General features: G+C 29.6%; 1 protein-coding gene across 2 annotated transcripts; it reads right to left on the bottom strand.

Annotated features, from left to right (window-relative positions):
• Positions 1-11544: 11544 nt before the first annotated feature.
• On the bottom strand, positions 11545-19345 carry LOC126737897 (lactosylceramide 4-alpha-galactosyltransferase-like). 2 transcript variants are annotated; one of them, XM_050442984.1, is made up of 4 exons: positions 19149-19345; positions 13922-14515; positions 13603-13845; positions 11545-11956 (listed from the first exon to the last, which is right to left on the bottom strand). In XM_050442984.1, the coding sequence occupies exons 2-4, from the start codon at positions 14488-14490 to the stop codon at positions 11653-11655; spliced, it is 1116 nt and encodes a 371-aa protein (XP_050298941.1). In that variant the 5' UTR covers positions 14491-14515; positions 19149-19345; the 3' UTR covers positions 11545-11652. The 2 variants fall into 2 exon arrangements, with proteins under 2 accessions (XP_050298941.1, XP_050298942.1); XM_050442985.1 differs by lacking the exon at positions 19149-19345 and adding an exon at positions 18661-18852.
• Positions 19346-19777: the final 432 nt, after the last annotated feature.

Genomic DNA, 19777 nt, shown 5'->3' with positions numbered 1-19777 from the left:
TCCATTTTTTTTGATGATTCTTTTGTCTGAGGTGTGAAGTGATGGACCCATGTTTCATCCATGGTTATGAAACGATACAAAAATTCTGCTTTGTTGCTATTAAATTTCGCTTAATTGAAACATCTTTACGACACTGTTTTTGCTCGAGTGTGAGCAAACGCGGCACCCATCTTTCTCATTGCACACAGCTTTCTCATGTCAAAATTTTCAGTTAATATGCGATGTACCGCACTTTTTGAAATGCCTATTATGTCTGCTAGCTCGCGCACTTTCACTCGACGATCATCCAGTACCGCTTTGTGAATTTTCTTTAAAATTTCTGGAGTCGTCAGCTCATTTGGTCGACCACTGCGATGCTCGTTTTGGCAGCTCGTACGGCCTCGTTTAAACTCTGCTATCCATTTAGCGGAGTAAATAACGGGTTAAAATGTTTCAATTTTTTTTCCGGCTTAGAACCAGATGAAACCTTTACCAAATCATTAGTTTGGTTATTGCACATACGAAATGAGTAATTACGACTTTTTTTAATGGTACTGAGTTTTTTAAAATCAGAATTTAAAAAAAAATGGTTTAATTCAAAAATGTTACCATTATACATTAAACTGCCAATATCTCCGAAACTAATTCATATAACCAAATTTTCTTTTTTTTTGCTTAAAGGGCATATATAAGCGCTAACAACTGTAGTAAAATAATTGCAGAAAACTTCTATTCTTGTTGATAAAAAACATGAAAATTATAAAATTTATATTGTTGGTATTGAATTTTTCAGCAAGCGATAAACTTTTTTGTTATGATGAATTTTGCCATACATGCTAGGAATGAAATGTAGAAAAAACCATAAGAAAGTTTTTAAAAAAAGCCACAGGTTTCTATCCGATATAGTTTTTGAAATATGATTTTTTAAAGTAACGCGTAGGTGGAAATTGCCGCGCTCTATACCGTTGCCGACCGAACGTACTTCCAACTGCCGCCATTTATTAACCATCTACGAATAATTTATAAATGAAGTTGGTGAATAATAATACCTTTTAAAGATTTTTAAGTAAACTTAAAAAAATAATTTATTTGAATATTTTAATTAAACGAATTTTAGTTTTTAATAGTCATCATCATTTTGTGATTCCAATGAATCTGGTGTGTCTATAATGTCTTTGTTGCCACAAAATTTACAGTTACATTCGTTATAACACTTCAAGCCCTGGGATACACATATACACTTTTTAGTGTTGCAGTTTCCATCGGAACATCGAAGAACTAAAATTTTCCGTAGTTCCTTTGGGACGGGATCCTATGTCGCAAATATTGGAGTCCATATATTAGACTCTATATCATTTGTCCATCCATATTTCTTGGGTCTTCAAAATTCATATATGGTATGTGACTGTTATACCAAATTTTTAGTTGATATGTGCACCTAAAATAAGAAAAGCCATAAGCGTCCAAATTTTCTTTTTTTGTTATTATCTAAACTGTAATCTGTAAAACATGATTTTTTTTATGTTTTCATACCTAGGCAGATCATATAGTTCTTTTAGCCTATCGATATTTTTTATAAGTACATCCAAGGCTGTTTTTTTACCAATTTTGAAAAACGAACTAGTTGTGTCGCATCCCGTGAGGCAATGAACTGCCGAAATGTTTCTTAAAACTGCTTTTCCCAATTTTTGAACTACATCCTGAATTGCTAAGAAGCATTGATTTTTTGAATGCCCTAATTCCATAAGTAATTTACAGCTCTTTATTTGTTTTGTAACAATGAAATGGTGTAAAAGTAAAAGTAATACGTCGGTATCCACAGATTTGACAAGAATAGAATTACTATGCTCTCGCTCTGCCAGGACGTGAAGAATAATTCGAGTATCTGCTTCTTTCTGATTACTTTTGTATTCTTCCCAAATTTGTGGCTCTTTATCGGTTGTTATAATATAGACATTTTCCGAATTTTCATATCCTCCTGCTACTATTAAAGTTTCATTCTTATTTAGAGATTTTGCTGCAAATTCCAAAAGATAACTTACAGTAAAAACTAATAAGGCCTTCTTATTGTTGGATGATTTGAGAAAATCATTAAAAATTGGAACTTTTCGAGACCCAAAAATTTTGTATCCTGTTGTATTAGATGAATGATCACGTCTGAATCTCTCAGCAGATATTAATAAATTACATGTGTAAGTGTCAAAAACAACTGTTATTCTCTTAGCATTGTGTTTCCGTCCGCAACTTAGCATTCGATTTAAGAATATTTGTGCTAAACCGTTAAAAGTCAAAGAGGAAGTTGGTTTCAATTCTTGGATTATAACCATACCATCAATAATATATGATTCTACACTATTTGGAGAAACTATTGTATCTGCACTTGGCCCTAATCTCTTGCATAATTCAGACTTGGCAGTTTTTCGCATCGAAAACATTCATAAAACATTGACGAAGGAACCAATGTAAGTTCATATGATAACAAGTCATTTAAATTAATTTCCCGAAATCGCGCTGCACATATTATTCTGCGAAACATGAATTCAGAGCCGACCATTATTTTTTTGGACAGCAGTTTGGGTTTGATTTTTGCATCTTTAAAACTAATTATCTTGTCTCTCTTTGCGGGTTTCCAGAAGCTCTCCTCAGGTGACCTATTAAAGAGTTTATTCACTTTCTCTTTTCCTGTTTCTAAATAATTACAAAGACTTTTTTCAATTTCCTCAGTTGCTATTTTTCCCGTGCATATATTTATTAGTAGCTTGGGAACAATATCTAAATTAAAAGGGTTACACCAATTTGTCTCAAAAGCATCCAAAATTTTTATTATATCTTCTTCGTTTCTAGTAGCTAGTTTCTTTTCTTGAGGGGTTTCTTCTGCAGTCAGTAAAGGTCAGTAAGTATAAAACGTATGAATACCCTAACCATTTTTGACTTACCTAAAAAATGTTTTGAATAATCACCCAATGAGTGACGCGTCATCATCCATCGAAGTAATGCGGCTGGTTTTTGACTGGCACAACTTTGCAGGTGGATTTCTCGCAATCTAGCTAATATATCCGATTGCAGTTACTTTTAAAAATTTCGTGACAGTTTTGTCTACCTTTTATTCGCAGATTGTATGGAAAAATGTTTTCAAATAAAAAAGTTTCTCGCTTGCTCAAAAATTCATTGTAGAAAATATAATTTTAATGATTTTTAAATATTATATTAATAAAAAGAAACGTTTTTTGAATTTATTTTATCGCAGTTTTCAGCGCTTATGTATTCTCAATAAAACAAAAAAAAGATCTTTTGAATATGTTAAAAAGTTCCAGACATATTAAAAGGTTAAGGTTAAAAAGCACTTTTTTTAAATTCCTGCCTTTTTGCAATATTCTCCATTTTATAAAACTCGGTACCACTAAAAAAAGTCGTAAATGCCCATTTCGTATGTACAATAACCTAATTAATGATTTGGTAAAGGTTTCATCTGGTTCTAAGCCGATTTTATTTTTTTTTAAGAAGGGAGCTACTTTTATTGTCTTTTTTACTCCGCTAATTATTTTACTGTTGTTAACGAAGGAGCAGACTCACCCAGAGTAGAATCCAGTTCATCTTTTATATTGGTTGGGCTGAGGCCTTGCAAATAAAGCATATTCTCCCACTGTACTAAGATAGCTCTTATGATTCCAGGGCACTTTTATATTTTGATTAGACCCATAATTTTTCTCATAAAAAAAATTAAATGTGATTTTTTGAAAATTCTCAGGGGCATATTTAGGGCCTCATGGTAATAACACTTTTTTAATTTTTTTCTGGCTTTTCTATAAAGAATAAAGACTTTTGCTTTTAACCTTTTTTCATTATTTCGTCATCGTTAAACTACATAAAGAAGATTTTTTTGTTTTAAACAATTTTTAGTCGTTTTGGCCTAAAAACCAAAAAACGCCAATAACTTCTTTATTATTCGTTTTTTTTTTTTAAAAATATAGAATACCTTTAATTTTCTATTCAAATATAGTATCTATAGTAAAATAAAAAATCACAAATTTTGAGAATATTTACTTTTTTTGTATTGAAGTTTTTTGGCCTTTTCTCCCACTGTATCAATAATAAAATAAAAATGTATAATTCCTGGGATAGCCCTTAGTATTCCAAGCAACTTTTGTTGAAACTATATTTTAATTAGAACCATACATTTTTCATAAAATAATTAAATGTGATTTTTTGAAAATTTTCACAGATACACTGGGCCTTTTATCACTTACACTGTTTAATTTTTCCTGGCTCTCCTATGGAAAATAAAAACTTTTGTTATGAGGCTTTTTTATTATATTTTCCTTCTCAATATACAGTAATGGCCAAAAGTAAATAGACAAATTTAAAAAATAACCAATACTCTTTTTTTTCTAAGTATTTTTTTTAATTACAAACTAAACCATCTACTACAATATTAGTATTTTGTAAAATACCCATTATTATCTATTACAGCCTGACATCTACGTGGCTTTGATTCAATAAGATTGTCTATGAGTTTAAAACCAATATTTTTTCATTTCTGTTGCAACCGTTCGAATAATTCACCTTTATTTGAATAGTTTGTATCCCTAATATCACGATTTACAATTTCCCATAAATTTTCGATGGGATTAAGATCGGGTGACTGAGATGGCTATTTTAAAACTTGTATTTTTTCTTCTTCGAAAAATTGCTTCATAATTTTGGAGGAATGTTTCGGGTCATTATATTGCCGGCATTGAAATCTCAATGGTAAATTGTCTTCGACACAAGGCAACATAACATCTCTGAGAATATCCCTGTACATAAACCTGTCCATTATGCCCTCTATGCGATATAACGGGCCCATTCCATAACCTGAGAAGCAACCCCAAACCATCACTGATCCACCTCCATGCTTAACTGTGGGTTTTGTGTTCTTGGGATTCAAACGCTGCTGGCCAGAAGGACGTCTAACATATTGAATTCCATCGGAATTAAACTTCGATTCGTCGCTCCAGGAAACACGTTTCCATTCATGCTTTGTCCAGTGTATATGCTGACGGGCAAATTCCAATCGGGCTAAGCGACTCTTTTTTGAAAGTAATGGTTTTTTTGCTGGCCTACGTGCAAATAGATTCTCTTCTACCAACCTTCGTCTTACAGTCCTTGAGGACACATTACAAATCCCTAGAGCCTGTAATTCTATCTGAATTTAACGAGAAGTCATGAAAGGGTTATTCTGGCTAATTTATTTTAATTTGAGTACAGCTCTAACGTCCATTTTTTTTTGCCGACCAGATTAATTTTTTGGCTCTAACGATCCTGTCCTTTCATCTCTTTTGATAATTGCCCAAACAGCTTTTCTTTTAACATCAAATCTACGAGCAATATCAATTTGACGATCACCCGCGCGATATGTATTAATAATGCGTTGTATTAAATCAAGAGAGAATCTAATTCCGCGTGGCATGTTGCACCTTGAGTTAAAAAGAAGCAATACTATACTAATTAAATTTTTTAAATATCTAGACAAAAAAATAATTTCAAAATTGTTTTTGTCTATCTACTTTTGACCAGCTATATTTATATTATTGCTTTATCTGATAGCAAGCAAAATATTTAACTGTAATTTATTGGTATCTTTTTATAGACCGCCTTACAAATAACAATAATTTAAAACCTAGGAGACCTGTGGCTAAATCTTTAAACAATTATATAAAAATAATACTTTGTCTATCTACTTTTGGCTACTACTGTATATCAAAAATAATTTTTTGATTTGGCCAATTTTTACAATTTTCAAGTTTTTCAGCCTGTTTTGGTCTAAAAATCAAAAAATGCCAATAGCTTGCTAATTATTAGATTTTTGAAAAAAAATATAGAATATTTTTAATTTTATATTTAAATATAGTATCCATAACAAAAATAAAAATCGTTAAATTTTTCATAGATTTTGCAAAATTGACTTTTTTCGATTTGAAAATTTTTTGGCATTTTCTCCCACAGTATGGAAAATAAAATAAAAATGTATAATTTCTAGGATAACCTTTAGTATTCCAAGCAACTTTTATTTAAACTATATTTTAATTAGAACCATACATTTTTTATAAAAAAAATTACATATGATTTTTTGAACATTTTCACGCATATACACTGGGCCTTTTATCACTTACACTGTTTAATTTTTCCTGGCTTTCCTATGAAAAATAAAGACTTTTGTTATTAAACTTTTTTTATTATATTTTCCTCCTTAATATTGTAGTATACCAAACCCAGGTTCGTCCATAAAGAATGGATGATATAAGTTTTTTTTTAATAAATAAGAAAAAGATCGAACGAGAAAAAAATAAATAAATAAGAAACCAATACCCTCCCTACGTTGTGTTTTGTAACAGAATCACTCTCTCTTTTACTTATCTCGGATGCGCTTGACAAGACAAAATTAGGGAAATTTGAATTATTAGGATGGTATTAAAGAAAATGCAGTCTTGATAATACACCTACTTAGTTTATTTATGTAAAAAAATGCCGTACTCAGCCTGGAATTCACGAGGGGAAAGAGCACGGCAGAGAAACCCTCGATCTCAATTCCTTAAAAATCGAATCATGCTGAGTAATAAGTTCTTCCTTCGGTTACAACAAAAAAAAAATAAAGATAATTTATTTACTGTTCCTTTCTAATTCCTCATACATACTATTCATTTAAAACTGAAGAGAGTTGGGTTAGTTATCCAGCCATCACTAGAAGGTACTGAGGTCCCATACGGGAGGCTAGCCAGCTATGAGTTGAATAGTTAAGTCACAGATAGATGGACAAATTCGCGAAACATATATTTATTTATCTGTGGTATGATTTACGTCTGAATATTCACCCAGTCAGGGTCGAAATGTTAGTTAGATTCAACAAGGCTCTAGCTTACTTTTGAAACACACAAATAATAAAAAAAATACTAATTTCGAACATATACCTAAAATTCAGTAAATAAATTGTCTCAGTCGATCACTTTAAATATTAATTTTCTCTTCAGCAATAGAAACTCAGCTGGAAATGATTTTTCAGCACGATGGGGCACCAGCTCACTACAGCCGACAGGTGAGAAACTGGCTGGCTAATTTTACAGGCAAATGGATAGGCCGAGGTGGTCCAATAAACTAGCCTGCACGATCGCCCGACCTTAATCCTCTGGATTATTATCTTTGGGGTAATATGTGCAATATTATTTATGCCACCGAAATTGATACTCCAGAAGAGCTTCAGAGGCGAATTCTCGCAGCTGCACGCCAAATAAGAGAAAACCGATTTGAAATTCTTAGATCGACTCAAAACATTCAAAAAAGATCCAGGTTATGCATTCAGGAAAACGAAAACTTCTTTGAACATTTGCCTCAAATAAATTAGTATTTTTATCTGTTTGCAATTTTATTTGTCAATTTACTTTTGAAGCGTGCTATTGAGTTTTAATAAAAATTGTTATTAATGATACTATGCAGCGTTATTTTTAAATGCGTTTTTCTCGAAAATGGTAATTCCTAGCGTTATTGACCAAGAGGTACTTTTTTACGTAAAAAGCTTTAAATTTTTAAAATTTAAAGAAACAAAAACAAAAACTTTGCAAACAATTTTTTTTTAAGTATTTTTTTAGGTTCACCCCCTAAATGATACGCACCTGACTAAATAATGAAAATTATGAAATGACAGCTAAATTCAGCATATCAAAATTGGGAGAATACCAAAATTTAAAATTTTTATATTTACCCGTTTCGAAAATAAGTGGAAAAAACCATCTTCAGGTGCCCCCTTTAAAAGGGGCGTAGCTCCCTTGGGGGGCGTTTGCCGATATATGTTTATAGGAAAAAGTAAGGTATTTTTTTATATTTTTGACCAAAGAATACATGGTTCGCGTTTCGTCCACTAATTTTGGGACACCCTGTATAGTATCTAAAAAAGAAATAAAAATGTCAAAATTTGTTATAGGTTTTGAGAAAATTCACTTTTTTAATTTTTACTTTATTCGAATTTTTTTCCACTGTATAAAAAATATAATCAAAATTTATGTTTCATAGTATAGCCCATATTATTTCAAACAACTTTTATTTTTATAACTATTTTTTTATTGGATCCATAGAATTAAAAAAAAAATTAAATACAATTTTTTGAAAACGAGTTCTTATGGCAATTACACTTTTTAATCTTTCCTGACTGAAAAAATGGAAACTTTTACCATTAAACTTTTTTCATTGCCTCTTTATTCTTAGCAACAAAAATTTTTAATTTGGGCAGTTTTTGAATTTTCAAGTTTTCAGCCATTTTTGGTCTAAACAACTAAAAACCGCAATATCTTCTTAACTATTCGTTTTTTGATAAAAAATATAAAATACTTTTAATTTTGTATTCAAATATAGTATCTATAATAAACTTAAGAATTTTAAAATATATCATAGATTTTAAGAAAATTGATTTTTTTGATTTAAACTATTTTCGATTTTTCTCCCACTGTATAAAAAATAAAATTAAAATTTATGTTTCCTAGGATAAGTCTTATTATTCTAAACAACTTTTAATTTAATTATATTTTATTTAAATTTATAATTTTTTTATAAACAAATTGATTGTGATTTTTTGAAAATCTTCCGGGATATATTCAGGACCTTAATACCAAGCAATACACTCTTTAATTTTTCCTGGCTTTCCTAAAGAAAATAGAGACTTCTGTTGTTAGACTTTTTTTATTGCCTTTTCATCCTTAATTATACAGCACAAAGAATTTTTTGAATTTTTAACATTTTTAGTCGGTTTTGGTCTAAAAATCAAAAAAACGCTGATAACTTCTTAATTATTCGTTTTTTGAAAAAAATTATAATACACTTTCATTTTTGCACTTAAATATAATATTTATATTAAAAATTACAAAATTTCCCATAGTTTTTAGAATAATTGATATTTTTTGATTTAAACTGCATTTTCTCCCACTGTATTAAAAATAAAATCAAAATTTCTTTGTTTCAAGATAGCTCCTATTATTCCAAGCAAATTTTAATCAAACTATAATTTAATTGCATCTATAAAATTTGTATAAAAAAATTAAATGCGATTTTTTGATAATTTTCAGGTCTATACACGGGGTCTTAAGGGCCCCACTCACCTCGTTTTTTTCTGTCATTTTTAACCGACGGTTACGGGTAAAAATGTCATGGACGAGAACGTCGTTTTATCCTCGTCGTTCCAAAATTTCAGGCAAGGATTGATTTTTGTCGGTTATCGTGCGTGGTTAAAGTTAAATCGGTAGAATACCACGATCGAATAAAAAAAATAAGGCTTATGAAGCATTGCTAATGAAATACAAAGAAGTGGATGCTGAAGCAACAGTAAAATCAGTAACACAAAAAAATTGATTCCTTGCGGGGCGCGTTTCGAAAGAAATTAAAAAAGGTAAGAGACTCTTTGAAATCTGGTGCTGGCTCAGAGGATACATACAAACCACACCTTTGGTACTACGACAACTTGATATTTTTGACTGATCACGAGACGACTAGAACGTATTCTCGTCCATCCTCAAGTAATTGTGCCAATCATCAGGCTCCAATTTTAGTTCTTCCAATAAATGTGTATGTGATAGCGTACTGCGTTTAAGCAACCAGTCTTTAGCCCATTTTCTTCGAGATTTTCTTTTTTCGCGAGTTTTTTCGACTGCCCAAAACCGCCGCCAATGCTAATAGGCATGTACGGTCCATCGTGATAAACTGACGCGAAATCAAACTGTTGTGAGTGGACTTATCACAGGCAACGTTCCTTCTCTCAACGTTTTTCACCGACGGTTAAAAACGACAGAGAAAAACGAGGTGAGTGGGGCCCTTTATGGAAAGTACACTTTTTAATTTTTCCTGACTTTCCTACAGAAAATAGAGACTTTTGTTGTTAGACTTTTTTTATTGCCTTTTCATCCTTAATATACAGCAAAAAGAATTTTTTGATTTGGCTAATTTTTTGAACTTTTAACATTTTTAGTCGGTTTTGGTCTAAAAATCAAAAAACGCCGATAACTTCTTAATTATTCGTTTTTTGAAAAAAATTATAATACACTTTTATTTTTGCTCTTGAATATAGTATTTATAATAAAAACAAAAATTACAAAATTTCCTATAGTTTTTAGAAAAAATGACATTTTTGGTTTAAATTTTATTTGCATTTTCTCCCACTGTATTAAAAATAAAATCAAAATTTCTTTGTTTCAAGATAGCTCCTATTATTCCAAGCAAATTTTAATCAAACTATAATTTAATTGAACCTATAAAATTTGTATAAAAAAATTAAATGCGATTTTTTGAAAATTTTCAGGTCTATACACGGGGTCTTATGGAAAGTACACTTTTTACTCTTTCCTGTCTTTCCTATGGAAAATTGAGACTTTTGTTATAAGATTCTCAATATAAAGCAAAAATAATTTTTTAATTTGGCCAGTTTTTGAATTTTCAAGTTTTTCAGTCAGTTTTGGTCTAAACAACTAAAAACCCCAATAGCTTCTTAACTATTCGTTTTTTTGAAAAAAATACAGAATACTTTTAATTTTGTACTTAAATATAGTATCTATAACAATAATAAAAATCACAAAATTTTCCATAGATTCTGAAAAAAATGGCTTTTTTTAATTGATTTTGTTGGCAATTTTCTTCCACTCTATCGAAAACTAAATTTGCTACATATCAGATAATAAGCAATTGATTTCAGTTTAAATTTTTTTTTTTAATTTTTTCTGATACTGCATAACTTTTGAGTAAATTAGAAAAAAAAATAGATACTTTTATTAGTCTCTTTTTATTTCAGTTTTTAATAACATTGATAGTTTCTACTTATGAAAAAGTTTTAGAGGCAATTTTGATCCTATCATTAGCCAATTGGTTGACCTTATATTTGAATATAATCAAAATTTCTAAAATTAATATAACTCTCATTATTTTACTACAAAACATTATATCAAAATGATTATAAATTTATCACAATTATCTATAAGAACCAGGGCAATAATCACTATTATGATGCACTAATTATCAGCCAATTTCTTTAAGGTCACTTTTCCAAAATCCTCAAGCAAATCGTGATTAAATTCATCAAAAAGATTTTATTCAGAACAACCAGATTTTGTCAATTATGGGATTTAATATTTACTCGACTGTCAATTTCTCCTATATGCTGATAATTTTAACATTTCCTCTATTGCAGCCAATTTGCGGTGCAAGGGTTAGTACGTTCTGCATTAGGTGTATTTACCAAGTTCATTTACTCACCCTAATATTATTAAATTTAACTAATATTTTCATTAATATCCAACTCTATTTTTATTTCAGTAACATGTCAATATAGCCAATAAAAGAATAATTTGTCTCTTGTCCTGAAAATCTGCAGTAACGAACTGGGAGTCCAGTTCAGTCTAATTTATTTAGAAAAAAGTAAAAGCAGTGAACTGGTTGATTAATCTGTAAAAAAAAATACTTACAATAAAACTCGCTGTGTATATTGTGGACCATTATTACAAGTATCCCTGGATAGTAACCACAACCATATTTTCAAGCTAAGTGAAATACAAGAAATTTCAACGAAAAATTTTATTCTTCCCAATCGACCCTGTTATTACAAAAAAAAATTACTCTATTAACCTTTGGCACTAACAACTAATGATATTTAATAGAAGATATGTACTAAAAATACTGATCACATTGTTTGATAATACTGGGACAATATTTCTTGGCGAATTCCAAATAAGGAACCCCCAAGGAATTTATTGGAATCTTCACGGTGGTACTGAATTTATTCCACACGTGGATGATGTGACTATTAGCAGTCGCGTGGTTTATGGCGTCCATTTGTAGCGGATCGAAGAACCATTTCCAATTCCACCATGGGATCGAGTAGAATTCACTTGGTGGGTAAATTTTGAAGCCTTTGCAGGTCCTGTTACGCATTTCGGGGACTTTGTTCACGTTGCAAAGTCTCTTGAGCAATCTGGAAATAGATAATGACGATGAATATTGAAATGGTTTTTTTATTAATAAGTTTACACGTGACATTAAGGCGAATTAGAGCAAACACGCTTTGGCATTATTGATGTGTTTACACAAGGGTTTTAAGAAATCATTTTAACGTTGACGTTAATCAGCTGGCTTTTCTTACCAATTTATTGAGTAAGAATATTTCTGATAAAAATATATTATTGTATTCTACTACAACTTTGTTAGTTGACACCTTTAAATATTTTTTTTACCATAAAAAAAAAAATTAGATCTTAATACGCATTACAGCCATATCATCCACATATTTAAAACGTTAATGCGAATTAGGGATGCTAAAACGGTTTTAAGGTGTCTACACATGCGTTTTATCTTAATTCGCTAATATCAATCAATCAATCAATGCTTTATTATCATAAAATTTAAAATTTTGTCGACAAAGCTATTATTTAAATAAATCATACAAACAAAATATACACAAAGACAAAACAAAAAATACAAATATATAAAAATAAAAAATACAACAAAACATAACATAAAAATAAACAAAACATAAATACGCAATAACGGTTTCGTGTAAACATGGTATGTGACGTTGCTCCAGTAAACAAATGCTGTAACTTGAACCACTGACTGCTCTGTCAAATTTATTTGGTATTTTTTTAATTGTGCTATAAACTGTCAAGTGTCAGTTATGACCTTGCTCAAGATCATAAAATGTCAAATATTGACGTGTATTGAAAGTTACAGAAATTAGCTGAAATAAGGCAAAAAGCGTATTTTGTACAAATTTGGTCTAAGAATCAGAAAACGTCAATAACTTCTTAATTATTCGTTTTTTGAAAAAAATCGTAAAATAGTTTTAATTTCGTATTTGAATATAGCACTTATGGTAGCAATAAAAATGACAACATTTTCCATAGATTTTGAGAAAATTGACTTTCTTTGATTTGAAGGTTTTTAGCATTTTCCCCCACTGTATTTTTCTTTCAGCCAGTTTTGGTTCAAAAATCAAAAAACGCCAATAACTTCCTAATTATTCGTTTTTTGAAAATAAATATAGAATACTTTTTATTTTGTATTCAAATATAGAATTTATAATAAAAATAAAAACCACTGAACCTAATTAAGATTTTTGGGTGGTATTATGGACATTGAACTTTTTAATTTTTTTCTGGCTTTCCTATGGGAACCACAGACTTTTGTTATAAGACTTTTTTCATTATCTCTTCATTCTTAAAATACAGCAAAAAAAATTTTTTTGATTTGGAGAGTTTTTATAATTTTCAAGTTTTTCAGCCAGTTTTGGTCAAAAAATCGAAAAAACGCCAATAACTTTTTAATTTTTTGTTTTTTGAAAAAAATTATAAAACACTTTTATTTTTATATTAAAATATCGTAGCCACAATAAAAATAAAAATCGCAAAACCTCCCATAGATTTTGAGAAAATTGACTTTGTTGATTTAAAAAAAAAATTCACCAATTATTCTCGACTTTCTCAACTCCCTGCACAATAATTAAAAAGCGCTTAAATACGTGTCTAATAAAACTAAATAAGCAATCTGTAGATATCTTATTTCTCGAGTTATAAGCAATCAAAATCACCTAAGATCTTAATAAAAAAAAATTGTATCCCTTGCCTTGTAACGGTACCGGGTCCATTCCATCCCCAATCCGACCCCTTAAAATTATATTTCAAATCCTCCAAGCAATCGGTAGCGTATTCGTGCCCGATTCCTGTATAATTAAAACTCAATATCCCCGCCGCCACTGACGTATTCGACTCGATTCCGGAAAAATCGGTGCCGAGTCCTTCCAGCGGTTTCGTAACTATTACATCGAGATCCAGATAAATCCCGCCGTACTTCCAGAGGGTGAGAAACCTACAAGATGCAAAGTTTACATTAAAAAATTGTTATTATTATTTTTTTTAAACACTTGGTACCTAAGTCAAATTACCTAAGGACGTCACTGGTGTGACTCTGAGCGAATCTGGACTGTCTAATAATTCCCTCCGCATATAAGTTCTCCACTGGGGAGTCTTTAAAGTACTTCTCCAGGTCCAAGTGAAGAATATTCACGTTTGGGTACTTTAAAAGTTCCTTAAGGAATCGATCGCTCTCGGTGTTCTGGAATAAGAATTTTCCTGGAGAGGCATAAAGCAAATAGACCTCATGGTGTGGATTCATTAAGGCGGCACTTTCCACCGCACAGGCTTGTCGTGCTTTTATCGTGATTTTTCCATTAATCAAGGAATTGCAACTGGTTTCGTGGAAGAATATCGACTGGCCCTCCTTGGGTACTGCCGCAGATATGTCTGGTAGATTATCCTCCTCTTTGGTACGAATGTAGTGACAGAAAACGCTCTTGTCCGGTTTGATCCAGTAGTAAATGTTCATCACGAATCCAGGAATAGGGATATGTATAGTCAGTATTAGGGTGGTGAACAAGCAAGTTAAAAATATGACGCTCATCAAGTGTTTTTTTCGGTATTTCGTGAGGCGGATCGGGAGTCGGATCAGCGACATGGTTCATAATTTTTCAAATTTTCGCCTAAAATATGAAAGAAGTTGATTTTTCTCATAAGCAGATGTACAAATATGACAACATACAATAAAAATTTATTTGATTTTCTATGCATTTTAATTTAAAAAAAATATATCACTTAACACACCTGGTTTTCTCCCCAACCTGTAGATTAATTTAAAAATATTGAAATAAGTGTCCAATGGAATCAATTAGGCAATTTGTGTGCAACATCGCATATGTGTAAGTATCCCTTGATAAATGCTTATAATAGCTTTAATCAGATAAGTGTTAACTGAAAATATCAACAATTGACGTAGTTTTGTCCCTTATTTTGTCCTTTTTTTGTATATTAATAATACTGTAGCTAAACATTCTAGTTTCATGTCATATTGATCTGTATACTTTTCTCTTTATATTTTTTGTTATTGTTAATTGAAATTTTGCCATAATTGGGATTGGTGTGTTTAATTATAGGGATTCATAGTATATTAAATATAGTAGAGTAGCGATTCAACTGTATTAACCATTTTAATGTCCAAAAATTGTTGACATCACTAGATTTAATTATAATTTCATAATTTTAAAACCTTTGGTGATACATATTAGGGTATCCTTAATAAGGGACCTTTTACTTATTTAACTTGTAGTTATAGTGTGTCATATTTATGTTTTTCAAAGACTTGACAGAGGAGTTATATTACTGATTATGTATTATATTATTAAAATTGCTCAAATATACAATTTGTTTTTTTTTGTTAAATAAATATTAATACGTAAATCGGTCCTGATTTTAATATCAAGAGTTTTAATGATACTTGATGCTTAAAGCATTGATTTTCTGTCTAAGACTATTGGCAGTAGACTCAGGACCGCATCCAGGTGTAATTTTTTTGAAAAGCTTGACAAGGAGACATTTTTGAGTTATTAAAAAAATAAATTGAAAAAGTGCTTTTAAATAATATGAAGACAATACGGTCCTGATTTTATTATCACTTAAAAACGTTGAAGTGATAGTTGACGTTTCACCAATTATTTATCTGTCGAGGCCTTGCTTCTTATCATTAAGTAATTCATAGTGTTTCAATTTAAATGCGAAAATTGCACAAGGCGTTTTTAGTACAAATTTGGTTATTTTAGTACGCTATTAACACTAAAATCAGAAACGTATTTAGGTTTTATTTATTTTTTTTTTAAATAGTTGATAACCAAACTTTTTACATTAATATGAAAATCCGATCCAAAGACAGTTGACGTTTAGACCACTGATTATCTGTCAACGTCAGCTTATCAATCGCTATTGACACTAGAAACGGGACCGTACTGAGGTGTAATTTTTTTCTTATAAAACATTATATAATATGTGAAATATATGTATTTTTATATGATAATAAATAATAAATCATTTTTATTGTTTCAAAATATTGACATAATATTAATTATGATTTGTTTTGACGTTACTGTCACTTGTCATCACTTTTGACGTTTAAACCATGTAAACGTCAAATGCTTATAGACAGATGAAGTAATGTTTACACGTAAACACAATGCTCGTATCTCTGAAATTAAGTAAGTTAGAGATGTGGAATTGGGAACATAGCTTCTTGTAATAAATTCATTGGACACCTATTTCGGCGTTTTTTCCTAAAATTATTTTTAAATTAATTAATTAACCTTGAAAGTTAACAAATTATTTCATTTTTAATTGAAGGTCCTAGGGACAAAATGCTCATATCTCTGAAATGAAGCAAGTTAGAGATGTGAAATTTGACATACAGCTTCTTCTAATAAAATTATTCGACACCTGTGTCAGCGTTTTCTCTAAAAATTATTTTTCAATTAATTAACCTTGAAACATAACAAATTATTTAATTTTTAATTGAATTTCCCACCGACAAGATGCTCATATCTCTGAAATTAAGCAAGTTAGAGATGTGAAATTCGAAACATAGGTTCTTGTAATAAAATCATTAAACACTTATTTCAGCGTTTTTTCTAAAAATTATTTTAACGTTAATAAATTAACCTTGAAAGTTAAAAAATTATTTTATTTTTAATTGAAGTTCCTATAGACAAAATGCTCATATCTCTGAAATTAAGCAAGTTAGAGATGTGAAATTTGACAAACAGCTTATAAAATTATTGGACACCTATTTCAAAATTTTTTCCTAAAATTATATTTAGATTAATTAATTAACATTGAAAGATAACAAATTATTTCATTTTTAATTGAAATTCCCAACGACAAAATGCTCATATCTCTGAAATTAAGCAAGTTAGAGATGCGAAATTTAAAACACAGCTTCTTGTAACAAATTCATTGGACACCTATTTCAGCGTTTTCTCTAAAAATTATTTTAACGTTATTAAATTAACCTCGAAAGTTAAAAAAATATTTTATTTTTAATTGAAGTTCCTATGGACAAAATGCTCATATCTCTGAAATGAAGCAAGTTAGAGATGTGAAATTTAAAACATAGCTTCTTGTAACAAATTCATTGGACACATATTTCAGCGTTTTTTATAAAAATTATTTTAACGTTAATAAATTAACCTTGAAAGTTAAAAAATGATTTTATTTTTAATTGAAGTTCCTATGGACAAAATGCTCACATCTCTGAAATGAAGTAAATTAGAGCTGTGAAATTTGACACACAGCTTTTTCTAATAAATTCATTGGACATCTATTTCAACATTTTTCCCTAAAATCATTTTTAAATTAATTAATTAACCTTGAAAAATAACAAATTATTTAATTTTTTATTGAAATTCCTAGCGACAAAATGCTCATATCTCTGAAATTAAGCAAGTTAGAGACGTGAAATTTAAAACATAGCTTCTTCTAACAAATTCATTGGACACATATTTCAGCGTTTTTTATAAAAATTATTTTTAAATTAATTAATTAACCTTGAAAGATAACAAATTATTTCATTTTTATTTGAACTTTCTAGGGACAAAATGCTCATATCTCTGAAATCAAGCAAGTTAGAGATGTGAAATTCGAAACATAGGTTCTTGCAATAAAATCATTGGACACCTGTTTCACTAGTTTTTTCTAAAATTAATTTGAGACTAATTAATTAATTAACCTTGAAAGTTAACAAATTATTTCATTTTTAATTGAAATTCCCAACGACAAAATGCTCATATCTCTGAAATTAAGCAAGTTAGAGATGTGAAATTTAAAACACAGCTTCTTGTAACAAATTCATTGGACACCTATTTCAGCGTTTTCTCTAAAAATTATTTTTAAATTAATTAATTAACCTTGAAAGATAACAAATTATTTCATTTTTATTTAAACTTCCTAGGGACAAAATGCTCATATCTCTGAAATTAAGCACGATAGAGATGTGAAATTTAACACACAGCTTCTTCTAGTAAAATTATTGGACACCTATTTCAGCATTTTCTCCTAAAATTATTTTTAAATTCATTAATTAACCTTGAAAGAAAGCAAATTATTTCATTTTTAATTGAACTTCCTAGGGACAAAATGCTCATATCTCTGAAATCAAGCAAGTTAGAGATGTGAAATTCGAAACATAGGTTCTTGCAATAAAATCATTGGACACCTGTTTCACTAGTTTTTTCTAAAATTAATTTGAGACTAATTAATTAATTAACCTTGAAAGTTAACAAATTATTTCATTTTTAATTGAAATTCCCAACGACAAAATGCTCATATCTCTGAAATGAAGCAAGTTAGAGCTGTGAAATTTGACACACAGCTTCTTCTAATAAAATTATTCGACACCTGTTTCAGCGTTTTCTCTAAAAATTATTTTTAAATTAATTAATTAACCTTCAAAGATAACAAATAATTTCATTTTTAATTGAAATTCCTAGCGATGAAATACTCATATCTCTGAAACTAAGCAAGATAGAGATATGAAATTTGACACACAGCTTCTATTTAAATAAGTAAAAATTTAAAAAAAAGTATATTGCCAACAAGATTCGAACTCATGACTCTAAGGATTACTCATTGTGGCAACATACACATAGTGCCTTGGAGCGTAAGTCCATGTGTGCAACGTTCAAACACTAAAATAAGACAATAAATGATTTTTTACTTTTTCCCATTTTTTGTTAGTTTCTTACAAAATTAAAAACGATAAAATCTATAATTCTAACTTAATCCATTGCATAAGATAAAGTGCACTAACCTCACATTGTCCATCTCTTATATGCACAAATCTGGCCCGCTCTATCGATTGATTATTTTGTAGCAAAGTAAACATTGAGCAAATTTTTGGAAACAAACCCTTTTACATCATGTAAACCATCACATAGAAATAAATTCTTATATACTTAATTGAGCATGAATAAAAAAATAACAAATCAGTTAAAGGGGGTGAGCATGTAAAGGGTGTATGAGACGCGCAAGATCCAGGATGCTTAAAAGGGGGTTGGTTCGATAACTGGGGTTGCAATAGTATATATGTTCGGGTGGAGATAAGCGAGGAATCAAGGAGGAGGAAAGGTGTTTTGGGGTAATTTTTGCTTAAACTGGGTATTTTTTGAAATATAACATTGGGTATTATTTACTAAAGCAACGCAATTTTTTAGGCAACATTTTTTTTTAATCAAAGGGAAGTTATTAGTAAAATTAGTTAATTTTTTTAATGAAAAAAAAAACAAAATTCTCACTTACCTATATTCAGAATGTTAATATAAAAGAAAATTACACCTCACTCTGAGCTAATAATCATTTTCCGCTTTTCTAACGACAATCGACCACTTATAAAAATAATGTGACTACGTATGTACATACCATTCATACATAACTATAAAGATTTTTCTTATATTCGACATACAATACTTGTAAACCTCGATTAAACATGTCACGACACTTATCAGTCCGTAATCTTAAAATAACCCTTTTACGAGCTGATAAAGAGTTATGTGGTAAATATACTCCATATATTGTTAATTAATTAGTGTTAATTTAGTTACCTAATGTATCCTCGTTTTTAAACAAAGAATTAAATGAATCATATGTATTCATAGAATATAATAAAATATACGGATATATATATACAGAATATTAATCATGATCTTTATACTTTATTAGCATATTGAGTGTAGGTAAATCAAAATGATGTAATTTCTTGAAATTTTTGGGGTAATTTCAGTCAAAAAAAAGTGCAAAATTTGTTTTTTTTTTTAAATTATTTTATAGGGAAATTGGGTTTTTTATTCTCTAAAAACCTCTTTGGAAAAAACTGTTAAATTAAAAATTGACTAGAATATATTTTTTTTAAATTGCCTTGTTAAATAATC

The sequence above is a fragment of the Anthonomus grandis genome, chromosome 6, assembly GCF_022605725.1.
Source record: "Anthonomus grandis grandis chromosome 6, icAntGran1.3, whole genome shotgun sequence".
NCBI classification, from domain to species: Eukaryota; Metazoa; Arthropoda; class Insecta; order Coleoptera; family Curculionidae; genus Anthonomus; species Anthonomus grandis.
The sequence above is the reverse complement of the archived record's forward strand: the minus strand, read 5'-3'. Positions and strand labels throughout refer to the sequence as shown.